The sequence below is a fragment of the Pelecanus crispus genome, chromosome Z (genome assembly GCF_030463565.1).
Source record: "Pelecanus crispus isolate bPelCri1 chromosome Z, bPelCri1.pri, whole genome shotgun sequence".
Classification (NCBI taxonomy): Eukaryota; Metazoa; Chordata; class Aves; order Pelecaniformes; family Pelecanidae; genus Pelecanus; species Pelecanus crispus.
Window position 1 is genome coordinate 62665779 of NC_134676.1, and position 19282 is coordinate 62685060.

General features: G+C 38.7%; 1 protein-coding gene across 3 annotated transcripts in view; it reads left to right on the forward strand.

The window, feature by feature from the left end:
- Nucleotides 1-19282, forward strand: part of MAN2A1 (mannosidase alpha class 2A member 1) — a 117376-nt gene that overhangs the window by 78424 nt on the left and 19670 nt on the right. For 2 of the 3 annotated variants that reach the window (XM_075725887.1, XM_075725888.1), the window contains 5 exons: nt 1883-2113; nt 2226-2348; nt 10524-10638; nt 14686-14819; nt 18505-18646. In XM_075725887.1, the coding sequence (XP_075582002.1) occupies nt 1883-2113; nt 2226-2348; nt 10524-10638; nt 14686-14819; nt 18505-18646 (745 nt within the window). Of the gene's footprint in view, nt 1-1882; nt 2114-2225; nt 2349-10523; nt 10639-14685; nt 14820-18504; nt 18651-19282 lie in introns of all 3 variants that reach the window. The other variant, XM_075725890.1, reaches the window with a different exon arrangement.

Here is a 19282-nt window from a genome sequence, read left to right on the forward strand (position 1 = left end):
CCCCCGCCCCCCCCCGGTCTTCCAGATATAGGGGCTGGATAGTAATCTGCGTTACTCTTATACTCAAGCTAGACAGATGACTTTGAGTCCACCTCTTGTTTTTGGTTTTAAACAAAGTTTCTGAGAATTTTTGAATCATACATCATTATAGAAGATTGTCCTCAATGATTGCACTTCAGAAATTGTATTTTGTTAAATCCTTAGTGATATAATAGTACTGTATAAGCTCTGTGTTTTTTACTCTCAGGCTTACATTCTTAGTCTGATTCCTTTTGACTTGGGAGCCAAGCTGAACTTGTTTCAGGATAACGTTCCTGTGATGATAATTCAATAAGTGTGTCTCAGTTATCTTCCAAAGGGATAATTATTGATAATTGTTGTGGGTTAACCACAGTAGGCAGCTCAGCCCCACACAGCTGCTCGCTCACTGCCCCCAGCAGAATGGTGGAGGAAATTGGCGGGATAACAGTGAGAAAATGCAAGGAATGAGATAAAGACAGTTTAATAGGTAAAGCAAAAGCTGTATGTATGAGCAAAGCAGAACAAGGAATTCATTCACTCCTTCCCATCAGCAGGCAGGTGTTCAGCCATCTCCAGGAAAGCAGGGCTCCAGAGCGCGTAATGGTCACTTGGGAAGACAAACGCCATCATGCTGAACACCCCCCGCCTACCTCTTTTTTTTTCTCACAGTTTGTATTTTGAGCACAATGCCATATGGTCTGGGGTATCCCTTTGGTCACTTGGGGTCAGCTGTCCCAGCCGTGTCCCCTCCCAACTTCTGGTGCACCCCCAGCCTGCTGGCTGGCAGAGAAGTATGAGAAACAGAAAAGGCCCTGATGCCACATAAGCAGTACTCAGTGATAGCTAAAACATCCCTGTGTTATCAACATTGTTGATAACAAAACATAGCACCATATGAGCTACTATGAAGAAATTTAGCTCTGTCCCAGCCAAAACCAGTACAATAATTTAACACTGTCAATTGCCTGAAGAAGAAGTGGGTGGGTGTTGGTCTCTTCTCCCAAGTAGCTAGCGATAGGACAAGAGGAAATGGGCTTAAGCTGCGCCAGGGGAGGTTTAGACTGGAAATTAGGAAAAATTTCTTTACGGAAAGGGTGGTCAGGCATTGGAACAGGCTACCCAGAGAGGTGGTGGAGTCCCCATCCCTGGAGGCGTTTAAAAAACGGGTAGATGTGGCACTTCGGGATATGGTTTAGTCTGGTCTACCCTTGATTAGTCTAGAGTGGGCTTGGTAGTGTAGGTTAATGGTTGGACTGGATGATCTTAAAGGTCTTTTCCAACCTAGATGATTCTATGATTCTATGATTCTAAGAAGAACTAAAATTATATATCCGTACCTCAAATTCTAAGCAAATTGCTTTGGAGCTCTACCTTGTATCTTACTCTTCTGTGCAGATTACTTTGTAGCTCCTAAATAAGCAGAGACTAAAAATGAGACAGTTGCCTTACATTTCCTATTTAAATTATTGGATTTTTAAATGCAGCTTAAGTGACAAGTAGGATCTGTGTGCACTTGATATGCTACTTGTGTCATTAATGCACAGCAAATATGCTCAAAACTGCACATCACAGCTAACATTCTTTTTAAACAAGATTCAAAATCATGATTGCATTTATATAACTGATCTTGATACTAAGTAAATTAATGATGCAGACATTTTTGTTTGCTAATTCTTCTTAACATGCTTCAGCTATTAATTTTGGAATGCCATTTGTAATTTCATATTAATTTATGGAATATGGGAAAAATTCAGCCATCCTAAAATTATTGAAGGAAAAGGCGTTACTTTGATCATAAATCTAATATGAAAAGTTGATCCTTTGCTGTTTTTAATAATGGTTTCTTCTTTACTCCCAACAGATCTCTTTCATGGCACATCTACCACCTCTGGGGCTTGGAGTTTACCAGCTTTTGGAGGTTCAGAGTTCAGAAGCTGTTTTAGCAGAGTATAATATATACACGAGGAATGGTAGGCAGGAGAAGCCAGACAAACTTTTCAAGATAAAAGAGATGCAGAATTCTGTGGATAATGTAATCTTAGAAAATTCTTACATGAAACTGTGGTTTTCTGGAATGTCTGGATTACTGGAGGTGTGTTGCATTGTATTTCAAAACACTATGTTTTACTTTTTTAAGAACTTCCATTCTTAGTTGTGGAAACCTAAATGTGTCAGCTATTTCAAATGCGATTCTCTGTCCTTAGAAAATAAATACGAAAGAAGATGGTAAAAATCATCAAATGAAGGTGGAGTTTGCTTGGTATGGAACTACAAGTAACCGGGATAAAAGTGGAGCTTATCTCTTCTTACCAGATGGAGACGCCAAGGTAAATCTTCCGTTTGCAGAGAGATTCTAATCTTGAAGTAACTTGAAGCATTATGCAAATACAGATCGGAAGAGCTAGTTTTCCCCAACACTGAAATACAGCCGTGTGGCTGGAAGTAATGACATCTGTTACTGAAATGATTGGCAGAACTTCATAACCCTAGGTTTGGGTGAAAACACGCATTAATTTGAAAGTGCAAAAATATATTTATGAATCACCAAAAAACTTAAATAAGGTGCTACCCTTGCAAGAAATCCAGTGAGACATGTCAATTCACTCTCAATAAAATAAGTTCACTTTCACTTCCTATGGTGAAAAAGTATAGGACATACTGATTCATTTCTTCATTTCTTGGCTGGATTCTTAAGATTTCTTCATTGTGAATAGGGAGCTTCCAGTTCAGAGTGTAGTACTTTTTTAGCTAATATTAGCATATGAAGTTTAATTTAGTAATTAAGATACTGAGTCACAATTGATGAATGTAAAGACAAAGTGGCAAGCAACTGTTCTGATTCAGTTGTCTAGGGTTACCAGTATTTTTAGCTGCATAATTATTGGAGGGCCACAGCGTACTCCTATTAGTTTTCAAATTGGAAATTCAGAAATGACAGTGTTCTTACAATGACTTAATTACAATATGGAATCTACTGTACCACTTTTGGAACTGGAAAGGTGATATTTCAGAAAGCAAATGATGAGATAATGAACACTTCTAAGAAGTTAGCTAGTTTGTATCATGTTTCTTCTGCCCAGTTTCTCCTGGGGAAACTTAAGTTGCATGCATAAGGCAAACTGGGAGTTCTGTGTTTACCACTTCAGGAAGTAAGGAAGGGTAATCATTCTGGGTTTTTTTTGTTGTTGTTAGACGTGTAAATCAGTCTGGAAGTGGACAGAACAGTTTCCTTTCCTTTTAACAGTCTCTCCTAGAGGCACATGTTTTGAGGTCTGTGAGTTGGCAGTTCTAAACCATTTAGTATATTTAATCCCATAATTGTTTGCATCAGTTATGTTCAACAGGCTTCACTTGCTTTTAATTTTTAAAGGCCAGTGGTTTTGATCTGTGAATACCTGAACAATATCACTTAGGCTTTTTAATTTTTACCTTTCATCAGCTGCATGGTCACACTTTAACTAGTTTTATTTTAGATGCTACTTTGTCTTTTGCTTATAAACACAATAATCACTAAATCTAACAGTTACATAATTTTAACTACACTTTTGAATTATTTGCTTTGTAAAAATAATCTGGACAAATCTAGGTAGCAAAATGCTATGGTTCGAACAGGAAGTCTCACATCCCTGCAAGCACAGTTAAATGTACATACTGAACTTTTATGAAAAATTAAAGTACATTTTTCATTAACATTAAAAAGGGTGGTGTGTTCAGCTTTTGTAACTTTTTATACAATAAAAATGAAATCATGATACTTCTAAAAATTCTGCTTCATTAATATACCATAAGGCTCATTTGGCTTACATTTTAATAACATTAATTATGTTGTCCCACTGGGAATAACAGTGTAATTCTATAGTAGTTTCTAAAACAGTCTGAACTAATGATTTCTGTCCTAAAAGAAATGCCATCTGTTCAAGGTTCCCAGCGTGAGGTGGATTGACTAACATTTTCTAAGTTCTTGTGTGGAGTGGCTATAAGATAGATTACAGACTGTTTTCTTGATTTTTGGCTGGGTGGTTTTTGTTTTTTTTTTTCTCCTATCCCACTCTCCCTAAGTATTACTGCAACATTTACAAAGAATAATTGCATGTTGGGTCATTTTCCTCTGGTATGAGTACAGTTAGATGTTTTCATTACCTTTGTTAACTGGTTGCTTTGTCACCTGATAAGTCTTTTGGTTCCTTTCTTTTCAGTTCTGCAATGCTCAGAAATTATTTCTCTTCATTTAGTATAATTGCTTGTCTTACTATAGTACTTATAGCCTTTCTGATCTTGGGTTCTTCTGCCAGTTTAGTTTTGGAAACTTGGTGCTGCAACATGCTAGACTTGCAGGCCATGACTTAAAGCCATGTCAGTTTAGAACACTTGACACATACAGTGCAGCTCTGGTCATCAGTGGGATGTTATGAGTGGGTGTTGTGTTTTCTGCAGATGATGGTCTGTGTACTAGAATGTACACAGGTCTGAATCTTTCAAGAGGTTCCTTGGATTAATCATCTTTATGGCTGACCTAAAACCAGCCTGGAGTGCTGCAAAGAGTGCATCCTTGCTAAGTGGTAAGCCTCTAGTACCAGCACTAAGTTGGACATCAGCAGAGACCTGGGTTAATGACAGTGATTTACAGGTTATTAAACAGAAGGTACGCTGAACACTGATAACTCTTGGTCACTGCTCTGGAAAGAATAGCTGGACTTAAGGCTCTACGACACCATGGCAAACATTGCCATGGTGCAGCTAGACAGCCCCCAGTAAGAACAGTCTCCGGGGTTGTGGCATAGGGTCTTGTCCGTGGACGATTCTGTCTCTGCTGTCTCTGAAGTGTGGAAGTAGTTCAGTGGCAGCCTCAGGTCAGGACATGAGTGCAAAGTCCAGGACAGCGACACAGAGCAGAGGCTCCATGCTGCAGCTCTAGAGATAAGGCAGTGCTCCTATCATGTCTTTGTATTTTCTGCAAAACAGAACAAAAGCAAGGTACCAGGGAAAAAGACAGGCAGTATCTTAATTTTTTAACACGTCAGTGCTGCTTAACTGGTGGACAATGTTATCAAGGTTTGGAAGGAAGGGACTTCCTTGGACCTTGCAACAAGTGTAAACAAAAGGATCCTGCCTATGAAAGGAAAACATGTTTGTATCTCTTGTGATTTTGTGAAGAATGGTCAACTCCGTAAATCTGTTAGATCTGGGAGGAATAAAAAAATGGGTATTCAATAAACTCTGAAACAGTTAAATGTCTATATTTTCTTCTGTGTATTCAAGACAAGTCAATACGTGATGACCTGCTTACTAGCCATGTTTGGTATTAATAGGGAATAGAACAAAGCAGGTTTTTTCAAAGGATCAGATGCTAAGTGTTTGTGGGATCTGTGTGAGTCGTTCATTTTCTTGTTTTACAAATCAATTTTTCAGAATCAAAGCGGACTCTTGATAGACCCAGATTGGAAAATTGTGATTTTTTCCCTCAGGCAGCTGTATCTATGCACACATGTAGGTACTAGTTGCTGAAGGTACTTACATACTAACAGAGTATGTAAGAAAATAGATTTTTTTTTTTTTTTTTTTTAATATCCTGCAGGATCTCTAGTGCTAGAGCTTTTCTCCCTTTTTTTCCTCTTTACACTATGTCTCCGTGGTTGGACTTTCTTTACTGATGATGATCTCTGACTCGTATAGCTGCAGTGGCTGCTACTAGGTTCAAGAAACTTTTTTCATGACAGGTCCTTCTTTAATCTGTCACGATTACCTATTACTTGTTGCCTCTACTTCTCAGAGAAGAACACGTATCTGAGTTATCTAAATACTTGGCCTTCAAACCTAAGGAAAAGATAATGGTATCTTTCTGCATTTATTAAGTAAGATTGGGATGTTCCACTGCCCAAAAAGAGGGAGACTATGCATTCAGAGTATCCTGCTGTATCCATCTTCAGATCTTCCCTCTCAAAAAGGCAGAGGATCTTCATTCAAGTATAGTATTCTTACTTTTAATGCTTACCCTGTTTTTGCATGCCTGACAACAGGAAAAGACAAGTACACAGGCACCATTACCTGGAGGGTGCTCACAATACTCAAGAAGCGGCTGCCTTTTGAAGTGTCCGTTCTTTCCTTGATACTATCTATCTACTATCATATCTATCATCTAAAAATCTGCCCCACATATTGGTGGGGTTTTTCGAGACAAAAGTATTAAAATGACAACCAGCTCTCTTCTGCCATGTAATTCTTTAAAACACAATTCTGAAGAGCTCATAGTATTTGATTTCCCAACCCCCCAAATCCCAGTCTAATCTCAAACCCTGACAAATGAAGGGTAGTCTGTTACTGATAAGCCACTTTTCTTGAAGGCTTTGTCTTGAGTTCTTTTTTAAAATCTCAGGCATATCAAGAGCAATTGAGTCTGTGTTGAAAAACTTTCCTCTGGGCATAGTTTATTTGACTTCCATACCAACAGTGTGCTGCACTGCCAGAAATTTCAAAGATGGTTAGTAGTGCTTCGCTTGACTACAAGGGGAAAGGCTTATTGCCCATGCTTCATGCCTTCAGGCTGCAATATGCCATGCCAGCTTCTATGCAAGTCAGTAAACCTTTAAGTGAAGACGTCTTTCCAGTTATCTCCACCCCTTGGCACTTTGGCACCTGATTTGGTGCCAAGTATTTTATGATATCCTAGGGCTATGGGATATTATTTTGCACCAAGTATTCTCCCTTTTAAATTTTTAGCTTGCTTTCCTGGCCCTCTTCCCCTTCCTTCAAGGGGAGGTTGTCGTATTTCCCTTGAATATGAGTACTGAGAAATAGTTTCTGGACCCTTTGACCCATAGTTCTGTTACCCTGTTTCTGAAAATACTGCTTTCCAGGGTCAACAAAACCTGCCACAGCAGGCAGCTGAATCTTGTACAGTGGAACTTACTCCAGTGGAGCTGAGGGGAACAGATTTTACAGTGACTATTCATTTTTAACTGTTTAGGAAGTGGAGTCTCGAGACTACCACTGGATATGAGACCCAAATATTTTTATTCCTAATTTCTAATTTTATTCCTAATTCCTAATCTGAGTAATCATAGAATCCTTCATTCTGGGAGGTCATTTAGTCCAAGCTTGCACTCAAAGCAGAGTGAATACTGAATGCAGACCAGGGCTTTGTCCAGTCAGTTTTGCAAATAGCTCTATCATTGTTTGTGCCTTCCACTTAGAAAGGAAAGTGTTTGTGTCTGAGTCTGCATCTTAGTCAGACTTTCACGTCAAAAGTATCTTTATATTTCAGAGCCAGGACCAGGATCATTTCACAGGCCTCTGTGCATCTCACCAAGGATCTTTACAGTGATGCTAGAATAATTGCACATTCAATGTATAAAGATGTTTTCCTGCTTAAAAGCCTGATTTATTGAAATGTTTTTAGTGTGACAAACCTGGTCAATTATCTCTTTATAGGTTCTGAACTCAGTATGTCTCCAGATGACTATCACAAAATCACTTTCTAGGATTAGTGCTTTTGTAAGCACTAAATATGAATTAAGAGGCTTCCATGTTCTCTCAGTACCATATTTTTTTCTTCATTTTTCCTGTTTGCCCAACAATCAGGAAGGCAACAGGCATCCTCGAGAACTTGAGTATACATCATATCTCCACTCTTTTTATCAGAAAGAAATTGTCTAACCCCCAAAACCGCATGATAGCATGGGCCTTTAACTCTCTTCATTTGTACCTTTTCCCCACACTGTGTCTGAATTAGAGGCTTGCAAACTGGTTTTGATACATTTGTCTCAATGCATGTGCCGGTGGAATCACAAATTATGATTTAAAAAGAATTCACTAGTTTCAGACAATACCTGCAAAATGACACTTAATTCCTTTTCTTCCCTATCACCTTGTCTTGCCATATAGTTCAGAACACTAAGTGTGGTTGCCTTTATCTTCAGCTGGGGAGCTGATCTGGCTACATGTGCAGCTTGGAGACTCCAGTGCGTGAACTTAATGTTTGTGGCAATATCCCAGAATCTGAGAGCTGTTCAACGCATCTTATTTCAGCTTTCTACTTGGATGGGAACAATGAATTTTGGTAGTTGTTGTCAATGTCACCATCATGTTTTATACTAACAACCTAGACTGAACGAGTTCCTCCAGGTATTTTTTTACTTTTTGTTTTTTAAAAAAATTACTTCAGGTAATTTTTTCTTTTTTTAATAAGTGCACAGCCTTTTGCATTCCTTTGTCACTCATCCAGCATCTCTCCATTTGGCTGGTTTGGTCCTGGATGATAGCTCCAGTGAGAGCCCTAGTGAGAAATGTTCTTACAAACAACAGAAATAAGCCCAGAAAATAGGTGTTACTTTGCTAACAGAATGTATTTGGCAGGCTGCTGTTCATGTAAGTAGTATTCTACTAGGTAATAATTGGCGAGGGTATTTGCTTAGCCTGAAGACCTCAGGTTTCTTAGTTCATTTTCTGAGAGTTTCTTTAGCTGCTGTTTCAGTCCTTCATTGCTAACTGAGGATCTCCATGTTGCCCTACCCTGAAGGTAGGGTTTTGAAGGGTTTGATTATTACACCTTCCTGTCAGTAGTCCAGTTCCTCTATGGGATTTTAATCTAAACATATACTTCTAGGAGTGTGTAGTCACATGTTAAATGAGTTTGTCTTCTCTACCTGTGTGTGATAGGTAAACAGATGGATAGTAATTTCCTCTGACAGAAGAAAGGGGAAGATTCAGTCTACATGTACTGATCTTGGCAGTTTTTCATGGAAATAAGAAAACCCAAAAGCCAGCTGAAATTCTAACCTAAGATGAGGTTTTCAAATTTCCTTCATCCCAGCATATTAATTCACCTGGCTTCTGTGCCCTCCTAATACCATACTGCTCCTGTATTTCTCAGCTAGCAAATCGATTTTGCATAATAGATAACACTTGTCAGTTTTATTGACAAGATGAGGCAGGCCCCTTGGAAGTATCTCATCATTTTTTCATGTCAACTGTTAAGGAGTCTGAAAGAATGTTTCCTCATTTGGGTTTTTGTACTGATTAACTGGATAAAACATTGCTGTTAAGATGATCAGCAGAAAAATCTCTCTCCCTAAAACAACCTGTGTCACTGAAGTGTAAGCAACTATGATTCCTCTACCAAACTCCTGTGCAAAGTAGTCCTGTAGTTGATAGCTGCAGAGTTGGTTGTCTCCTGGAGCTCTGGCAAAGCTGTGTTAACAGTTAAACAGTGTTCTGTCTGAAGCTTTAAGAATAAATATGTGAACAGAAAGTCAGGCTTTTAGTCTTTGAAAGTCTCTTTCAGTTTCTTCTTTTATACAATACTTTTTGCAATCTTCTGTATGAATATACATATATGCTCAAAGAAGAAGATTGGACGATACATATCTATACTTGTTCTTCTCTGACATGTTTTGTCTGTATGTATGTAATCTTCATTTCCTCTCTTCCTCAAGATACATTTGATCTTTGGTTTCCTTGCTTGAGAAGAACGAGCATGCTCTGTTGTTCATATGACACTGGTATATACAGGAGGAAGACAGCACCCTCTAAGTGCTTTCTGCTTAGATCCCTCTGAATAACATGTTTTTCCGGTATTTTGTTGGGTTTTTTTGAGTGAAGTCTTCATTTATTGCTGTTGCCCTATAGTAGTAGTTGCATGTGTTATATTGTCATTTTTGGCTTTGTACATGCTTAATATTTAACCCATTTTTATCTTTGTAGCCATCCATGTATTTCTGTAGTGTGTGTATAGTTCAGCTTGGGATCAATTGTTTTAAAAAACAGCCATGGTTTGCTTAGCCAAGACTCAAAATACTGTGACTATATGGGAAAAAAATTTTCTTCATCTTTTTGGTTTGACTATGGGTATGAGAAATTTCTGCTAGTCTTGAAGAGACATTAGTAAGAAACCAATATCCCTGTTGAGGTTTCTTAATGGTTCCCAGCTCTACCCTGCATTCCAGGGGGATCCCCTGGCAAGTGTAGCTGCTTTTGATGAAGAAAAAGCTTCCTCTTCCACTTTGAAAAGGATATGCAAACTGATCCACAGGCAGCGTAGAGGCAGCTTTCTTCGTGCAGTATGTACCACCGATATAGTAAACTTTGAACAAACCAAACAGACAGTTAAACCATCTGCCACAGATTATGAAACGACAGTATTTGGTTACTGGTTAGCAAGTGTAATTTTGCTAGCAAAAAAGCTCATCCAGATGTTTGCAATATTAATACATTATTGTGTTTTTCTGTAGGCCTTATATCCATTAATCCTCATAAAATACCTGTGAGAGATGTCGTGAGGATTGTCCTAATTTTAGCTAAAGGAAAACTGAGGCTCTGAAGAGTAGTTGCTGGATTTCAGATTAGGAGTAATTTTTTAATTCCCAGTTTTCAGACTACACTTAAATATAGAACATTTAAAAAAAAATAAGACTACTTAATATTTATTAAATATTTTGATTTATTGACACTACTTTTATGCAAAACTTTCAAAATAATTATTCTAACTTTTTATTTTCTTTTTGTAGCCATATATTTTTACAGATCCACCTACCATAAGAATTGCTCATGGAAGGATTTTCTCAGAAGTTGTATGTTTTTTCCACCATGTGACACATACCATGCGACTGTATAACGTCCAGGGTAAGAGTTGTGAAATTCTGTCTCTGTCAGCAGTTATTTTTCATCACTACAGTCTTGGATCGTACCTGTCTTTTTACTGTTTAAATGCACTTCTGAACTAGTGCAGAATTCATCATACTGAGGTCTTTACTCCCAGCGCACCATGATCCCTTTCTGAGCATCATGCTAGTCATTAAGCTGGCATGCTTAAACTCAACAGATTTGTTGGAGATACCTCTCAGTAGTAGGAAATTTTATAGTATAAATTACCTACAATGGGGTCCTGAACTTTACTGCGTCATCTGAATGCTGTAGGTAGCTGTAAATTATGAAAATGAGAAAAAAAATATTAGAAATATATTGAAGATGATGTAAAAATATAGTATCTTCCATAGCTTCTAACCTACTGATGGAGATACAACAATATCTTCTCTAAAGTCACAAAGAATGTGAAGTTATTTGTTAGTGGCATTAATAGTGAAGTCTCGTATACTCCACAAGTATAGGCATGCTTTTGTAACCTGTAAGCTTCCTCTTTATGTCCTTTTCCTGCTTGGAAGACCTCATGACAGAATTGGCTGTGTCTGTTGAGAGGCAGTGGCACTGAATACTGGCTTACTGATTCTTAGGACATAACTTTGTATCAATTTTGCTTGCTTTTCTTTCAGTAAGGCTTTCATTTTTTGTTTCTCTACTGTTCAACTACTGATTTCCAAGAAAATTCTAGGAAAACTGTAACTTTGGAAACTCTGTACCCTTCCAAATTTGATGATTAAATTGGCCAGTGAAAAATGTAAAATGGAGGAATCATGGTACAATTGTATAAACTTGTTTTCCTGTAGACAGTTGACTTAAAATGCTTAAGTGTATCTTTTTTTAATTGAAGTAGGAAACATACTTTTTCAGTTGTTCATCTGTTTGTATTTACTCTACTGGAATTTTTCTGAAATACAGGAGCATTACCTAATGTTTTCAGCGCTTGAAGGAACTTAAACATGTTTTCTATTAGCATTACTTTTACTGTAGGTGTCAAAATTGTCTGCATGGTTTTTAAAATATTATTTATTATATTTAATTATTTTTCTAAACACCTTCAAAAACAAATAACAGAGCTGTAAGTACTTTGAAAGTCTCCCTTGCTCTTTTCCTTATTCCTTTTAGGTTTCAACAATAACATAGCTGGAAATACCTACTTTGCAGTTGCACAGAACTGATCTGTTTGATTTTAGTCTTTTTAGTTGTAATATATTTCTCTTTAGAACTAAAATCGATTCAGAAGCCTCATTTTTTATGATGTAAGTGTATACTTTGAAGTTTGAAGCTGCTAGAGTTCACCCATATTCCCTATATTGATCAGAGTTCAGTTGCCAGCTCGTCTGATACAGTAATTCTACTCTAGATCACATTCCTTATGAATACAAACCAACATCTTGTATAGTAATTTGTTGTTAAAGATCCTGAAGAAACATGTTTATATTCAAGATTATTTTTTTGGTTTTATGTGACCAATATGTAGAATGGGCTTAGATGTTAAAAAAAAAAAAAAAAAGTACCTTGAGGTCAAGATGTACTAGGTTGCCAAAAATGTGAAAAGAAAGTTGCTTTGCTGTGTTGGTTTCACTAAATTAAACTTCTTAGCAAGGAGGGAACTTACATAAGGAGAATGTTTAGTGTAGTGAAGTGGAGGGAAAAAGCCTCAAAAAAGCCTGAAAGATCTCTGTTTTGGTTAGGGTTGTTTGGGTGAGGTTGTTTGGTTTTTTAAAATGGATTTCTTTCTAATACTCCCTTTTCTTTAATTTGTTACTAAGTGCCTACCAGAAATATTATACTTCCATTTCACAGTTCACAGAAAATGAATTGTCAGTGAAAATAACCTGCTTGCCAATTCCTAACACATAAGTTTATCTTTCGAGTTCACTATCTAGTTTTTTTCTCTTGACAATTTTTAATTCATCACACGGTTTCAGTACTTACACTGTTACATATCTAGTCATCATGGCGAAGTCCTGTACCATGTTCCCACCTTTTACAAGGAAAAATGATGCAATTATTTTATATATTTTCTCTGTTTACTTTTATACGGTGTTTTTATTTAATTTCTTCATATGAAATGGCCTTTTTCAAAGTTAAAAATTGATGACTTTGCATCATTGTTTTGCTGAGATCTGTTTCCTGGGCTTTTTAGGGGAAGTTATTTCTACAGCATTACTTCAATTAAAAGAAGGAATCCTGAGGTCTTACTAGTACTGCACATATGTACAGTAACAAAGTATGTGGAGAGAAATAAATATGTGTATGTGTATACATATATTTTGCTTTTAAATAAAGACCTGATACTCCTATTGTAAGCCACCTGCTTGCCAGGGTGTGGAAAGCCTGATTATGTGGCTAATCCAACTGCTGGACAGTACTTCTGAGTCCTACAGCTTCTTAAGCAGTTTTGGTAAAACACTGCTTTTTCCACTTTTGGCTTTAGAATTCTGTTGATTTTGAGCAGAAAATACTCATGACTTGACAACTCAGTTCAGTAATTGACCAAGGAGTGCTTTTTAACTTCTTCTGCTTCCGTTGGCATCTGGTTTTGATATCAGCATGATTTTGTTAATCTTTTTATCAGAAGCTTCTTATGTTTCGTTATCTTTGTAATTGTATTTTTTGTATTAACTCAAATTATGCAGTAGAAAAGAGCTGGAAGTAATTCATGCTCTGGTCATTTTAAAATTGTGAACTGAAATATTGTGTCCTTGTTCAATGTACTTGTGCTTTAATAGTCCTACTTTAAAATAGTTGGAAAATCTATGACTAAGAGCATCAAAAGCAGAGCATACAGATCCACTTTCTCCAGACTAGGTCTGGAAAAATAGATTTAATTACCTGAACCGAATGTTTTTCATTTAGCAGTGTAGTATAATAGCCATTGGTGAATGTTAACTTTTTAACAGTTGCTGGTACTGCTGCAGGTGGCATTCAGATTTTAAAAAAGATGAGGAGACAAATACAGAGCTTGACATCCTCCTCATTCAGGTGACAAAATCACAAGTCTGACTGCATTATACATACTAAATAATAGCATAAAAATTGTGGCAGGTGGACACTTTCAGCATTCCGTTGCATAAAGGTTCAGGGTGTTTGTTTTAGATTTTGACAAAGTAAAGACCTTCTTAAGGAAACTATTCCAACATGCTCTCAAACAGAACTGCTAAAAAAAATTTAAAATATAGTGTGTTTACAATCTGTCAGACAAGAACAATGTAATTTCTTCTCACTACAAAAGAAATTTCATATCTATGTTCTGCCTGGCAGAAGTCTTTCGACAATTGTTAATCCCATTAGACTATAGAAAGGGTAGAAGTGGTCATGCTGAATGATGGTATGATTCCAGACCAAACTGTGTCTCAAACTGTCTGAAAAGGTCAGGTTATTATTAAAGTGCAAGGCACTGTAGGAAAAAATCTCACTGAACATCTGTCTCCATTTTCAGATAGGTAATCCTTCTTTTAATAAATAGGCATCTTTTCCATGTCAACAAAGACTTGTCTCCTGGTTGTAGTCATATCATTGTGCAGTTTCTTAATTTACTGTCCGTAAGGAAGATTATCCCTGTTTTGGTTAAAACAGCTGACTGATTTCCTGCTTAGTGCAACAGTTGCTGTCAAGAAGCTGGTAACTTCATTTTTGTCTGTGAATGGCTACAGACATGTAAGAGTCAAGGGGAGAAGTGAATGGCTAGGTCTTGCTCCACTGTACTACTTCCTGCTAAAGAGAGCATGTAAGAGTTTTGTGCCGTTTCCTACAGATTTACCAGAACCCACGCTGGTTCTTATCATGAATTGCTTCTGTTCCACTTCAGTGAAGGTTTCAGTCAGCCTGTTCAATGAGTACTGAATTAGAAGTAATGCTATATCATATGGTACATAACTGAACTGTCTTCGAATATCTGGTTAGATGTAACAAAAGGAAAACTAGAATGGGAAAACTAGATCACTGTTCTGGGAGCATAATAATTCTTATACATGTGGCAGTCGCTTTTAAAAATTGAGAGGTTTTAAATGCATCTTTTTCATGTAGGTTTGGAAGGCCAGTCTCTTGAAGTTTCCAACATTGTGGATATTAGAGGAGAATATAATCGTGAGCTTGCAATGAGAATTTCATCTGACATAAACAGTCAAAATAGATTCTATACTGATCTTAATGGATATCAGGTAATTATTGTCTATTAATTACAAAAGCCTACAGTCTCAGTTTTGGCTGTCTTAATACTTCTGATTGTAAAAAGTTTGAGTCATATTAATCAAACTCTCATGTTAAACTCCACTAATCATTTAAAAGGAGAAAAGCTTTAAAAAATGTATCCATTACAAAATTTGATTTAGACGAGATGAAGTAGCAACTGTTTTCTTTCAAGGAGTTTGTTAAATATTCCTTTATATCCTTTTTAACATAAGAATTGTAACATAGCAAGTTATGACAAGCCACCATGTAGTTGCATGTATATCTGCATGCCTTCTTTTCCCTCTGCTTTGTCTATTTAATTAGAGCCCTTTGGGTAGCACCACGCTAGGTGTGGATAAGGTCCAGCAGCTCAGACCTAGAGAACAACCGCTTGCTGCTGTGGTGGAAAGAAGTGACGCATTCTTAGAGCGTAATAACTTAGAATCATAGAATCGTTTAGGTTGGAAAGACCTTTGAGATCATCCAGTCCAACCATTAACATAACACTACCAAGGCCACCACTAGAACAGTTAAGGGTAGAGTAGCAATTTCGTGTTTCCTGGCTTGGTGGCTGGATTATTTTTAATGAAAGTAAAAACTAGGAATCACTAGGGTTGGAAAGGATCTCTAAGATCATCAGTCCAGCCATCAACCCAACACCACCATGCCCACTAAACCATGTCCCAAAGTGCCACGTCTACACGGTTTTTGAACACTTCCAGGGATGGGACTCCACCACCTCTCTGGGCAACCTGTTCCAATCCTTTCCATGACGAAATTTCTCCTGATATCCAATCTAAATCTCCCCTGGCGCAGCTTGAGGCCATTTCCTCTCGTCCTATTGCTAACTACTTGGGAGAAGAGACCAACACCCACCTCACTACAACCTCCTTTCAGGTAGTTGTAGAGAGCGATAAGGTCTCCCCTCAGCCTCCTCTTCTCTAAGCTAAACAGTCCCAGTTCCCTGAGCCGCACCTCATAAGGCCTGTGCTCCAGACCCTTCACCAGCCTTGTTGCCCTTCTCTGGACACACTCCAGCACCTCAATGTCTTTCTTGTATTGATGAGCCCAAAACTGGACACAGTATTCCAGGTGCGGCCTCACCAGTGCTGAGTACAGGGGAACAATCACCTCCCTGCTCCTGCTGGCCACTCTACTCCTGATTGTCCTGGTTTCGGCTGGGATAGAGTTAACTTTCTTCCTAGTAGCAGGCACAGTGCTGTGTTTTGGATTTAATAGGAGAAGAACGTTGATAACACGCTGATGTTCTTAGTTGTTGCTGAGTACTGCTTATGCTAGTCAAGGACTTTTCAGCTTCCCATGCTCTGCCAGGTACACAAGAAACTGGGAGGGGGCACAGGCAGAATAGTTGATCCAAACTGACCAAAGGGCTATTCCATACCACATGACGTCATGCTCAGTATAGAAACTGGGGGGGTTGGCCGGGGAGCAGCGATTGCTGCTCGGGAACTGCCTGGGTATCGGTCATCGGGTCGTGAGCAATTGCATTGTGCATCACTTGCTTTGTGTATTATTATTACTATTATTATTATATTGTTATTATTATTATTATTTTACTGTATTTTATTTCAATTATTGAACTGTTCTTATCTCAACCCAGGAGTGTTTCTCACTCTTACTCCTCCGATTCTCTCCCCCGTCCCATCGGGGTAGGGGAAGTGAGCGAGCAGCTGTGTGGTGCTTATTGCTGGCTGGGGCTAAACCACGACACTGATACAAGCCAGGATGCTGTTGGCCTTCTTGGCCACCTGGGCACACTGCTGGCTCCTGTTCAGCCGGCTGTCAACCAGCACCCCCAGGTCCTTTTCCACAGGGCAGCTTCCCAGCCACTCTTCCCCAAGCCTGTAGTGTTGCATGGGGTTGTTGTGCCCGAAGTACAGGACCCAGCACTTGCCCTTGTTGAACCTCATACAGCTGGCCCCAGCCCATCGATCCAGCCTGTCCAGTTCCCTCTGCAGTGCCATCCTACCCTCAAGCAGATTGACAATCCCACCCAGTTTGGTGTCATCTGCAAACTTAGTGAGGGTGCACTCAATCCCCTCATCCAGATCGTTGATAAAGATATTAAACAAGACTGGCCTCAAAACTGAGCCCTGGGGAACACCATTCGTGACTGGTCGCCAACTGGACTTAACTCCATTTACCACAAGTCTCTGGGCTTGGCCACCTAACCAGTTTTTTACCCAGTGAAGAGTACACCTGTCCAAGCCATGAGCCGACAGCTTTTCTAGGAGAATGCTGTGGGAGATGGTATCAAAGGTTTTGCTGAAGTCCAGGTAGATGACATCCATAGCCTTTCCTTCATCCACTAGGCAGGTCACCTGGTCATAGAAGGAGATCAGGTTGGTCAAGCAGGACCTGCCTTTCATGAACCCATGCTGGCTGGGCCTGATCCCCTGGTTGACCTGCACATGCCTGTTGAGCGCACTCAATATGAACTGCTCCATAATCTTTCCCACACCGAGGTCAGGCTGACAGGCCTGTAGTTCCCTAGGTCCTCCTTCCAGGCCTTCTTGAAGATGGGTGTCACATTGGCAAGCCTCCAGTCATAAGACGCCTCCCCTATTAATCAGGACTGCTGATAGATGATGGAGAGTCGCTTGGCAAGCTCCTCTGCCAGCTCCCTCAGTACTCCCGGGTGGATCCCATCTGGCCCCATAGACTTGTGAGCATCCAGGTGGCATAGCAGGTCATTAACTGCTTCCTCCTGGATTATGGGAGCTCCATTTTGCTCCCTGTCTTCTAGCTCAGGAGGCTGAAAACCCTGGGGATAACTGGTCGGACTATTAAAGACAGAGGCAAAGAAGGCATTAAGTACCTCAGCCTTTTCCTCATTGTTAGTGGCAATGTTCCCCCCCCCACATCCAGCAAACGATGGAGATTCTCCTTGGCTCTCCTTTTATTGTTGTACTTGTAAAAACATTTTTTATTATCTTTTACAACAGTGGCCAGATTGAGTTCTAGCTGGGCTTTTGCCTTTTTTTTGCCTAGGTGTTGCAAGTTGTTCTATTGGTGTTGCATCAGATGAAATATAGTGTGACTATTTTCTTAACTTGGAATCTGCAGCACACACAGAGTGTGTCCTTACCTTCCTTGCTTGCTAAAAATAGGTTTGCAAATGCATTGAAAATCATACCTGCTGAGTAAGAGGCTACTGTTTTTCCAGTTAGTGTGTAGTACTGCATTTTGCTGGAGACAGTAAAGTGAATATTTAAACAGAAAATAATTTTAATACTACCACTCATTTGTCATGTACCATTCAAGAATCCCACTAGCACTTTAATAAGTTGCCATTATAAACGAACAATTCCTTTTCTGCTATCTTGAATCTATTCACTGCTTGCTCTCTAGAGGAGAAAAAAATTTCTCTCATTCTATAACTGTGATTATTCCTTTTTTTGTAGGTTCCCGTGATGAATCTTTCAGTTTTTTCTAAACATTCTTTGATCTAAAAGTACATTGAAGTTATCATTTCCAAAGTGGTAATTTTAGCCGCAAATCTCCAAAAAGCTAAATAATACAGTCGAGTGAATGCTTTGGTGCTGGTTGTCAATCAGTACTTCTAAAGCACATGGGATAAATGTCTGAAAAGGTCTTTGAAATTTAAATGCATAAGAAGAATGTATTTTATTGAAGTTCGTGTTCATACTGCAGATCCAGCCCAGACTGACGATGAGCAAATTGCCTCTTCAAGCAAATATCTACCCTATGACTACAATGGCTTATATCCAAGATGTTGGCGTTCGTCTGACACTTCATTCGGCTCAGTCTCTAGGTGTTGCAAGCTTGAAAAATGGTAAGTATGATAGATATTATAAAGGCCTATCCTTCATGATTGTCTGAAATAGTTCATTCAGAGATTACTATACCTACTAGCATTTAAAGAAAGGAAATATGTTTCTCCAGCTCGGACAAGTTTTAGAATATGTCCATAAGGGAGGAGGTAGAGGTTATTCCCACATAAGATCCTGTCATTTTCAGTGGAAGATCTGTCTCAAACTAGAAACAGAGGGAAAAGATTACGAAGACGACAAAATGAGCAGTAAGTTGTCAGAACCAGTTATTTTTCACCCAAGAACTCTGATGGAACTCAAGCATGAAACAGCAAAACCAAGTGGCTTGTTCTCTTTTGTACTGCTCTGGTAGCAGAAGGCCTAAGATGGATAATGTGATGCTGGTCATGTTTTTTGATTTGTTTGTTTGCTTTAGAGTAGAAAGCACTAGTCTTAAGGTATACGCAGTATACCCTAACATCCCTGTTAAGGAAAACAATAGCTGCTTTTTTGAAGACTAGAATTAGTGAATTAAAGGATGAAAATGATGCTGGGTAAGAATCAACATACTAATTCTGAAGCAAAATCATACCTCACAAATTTAATGGAGTACTTTTAAAGACCTGATGAATACATTTACAAGAAAAAATCAACTCATA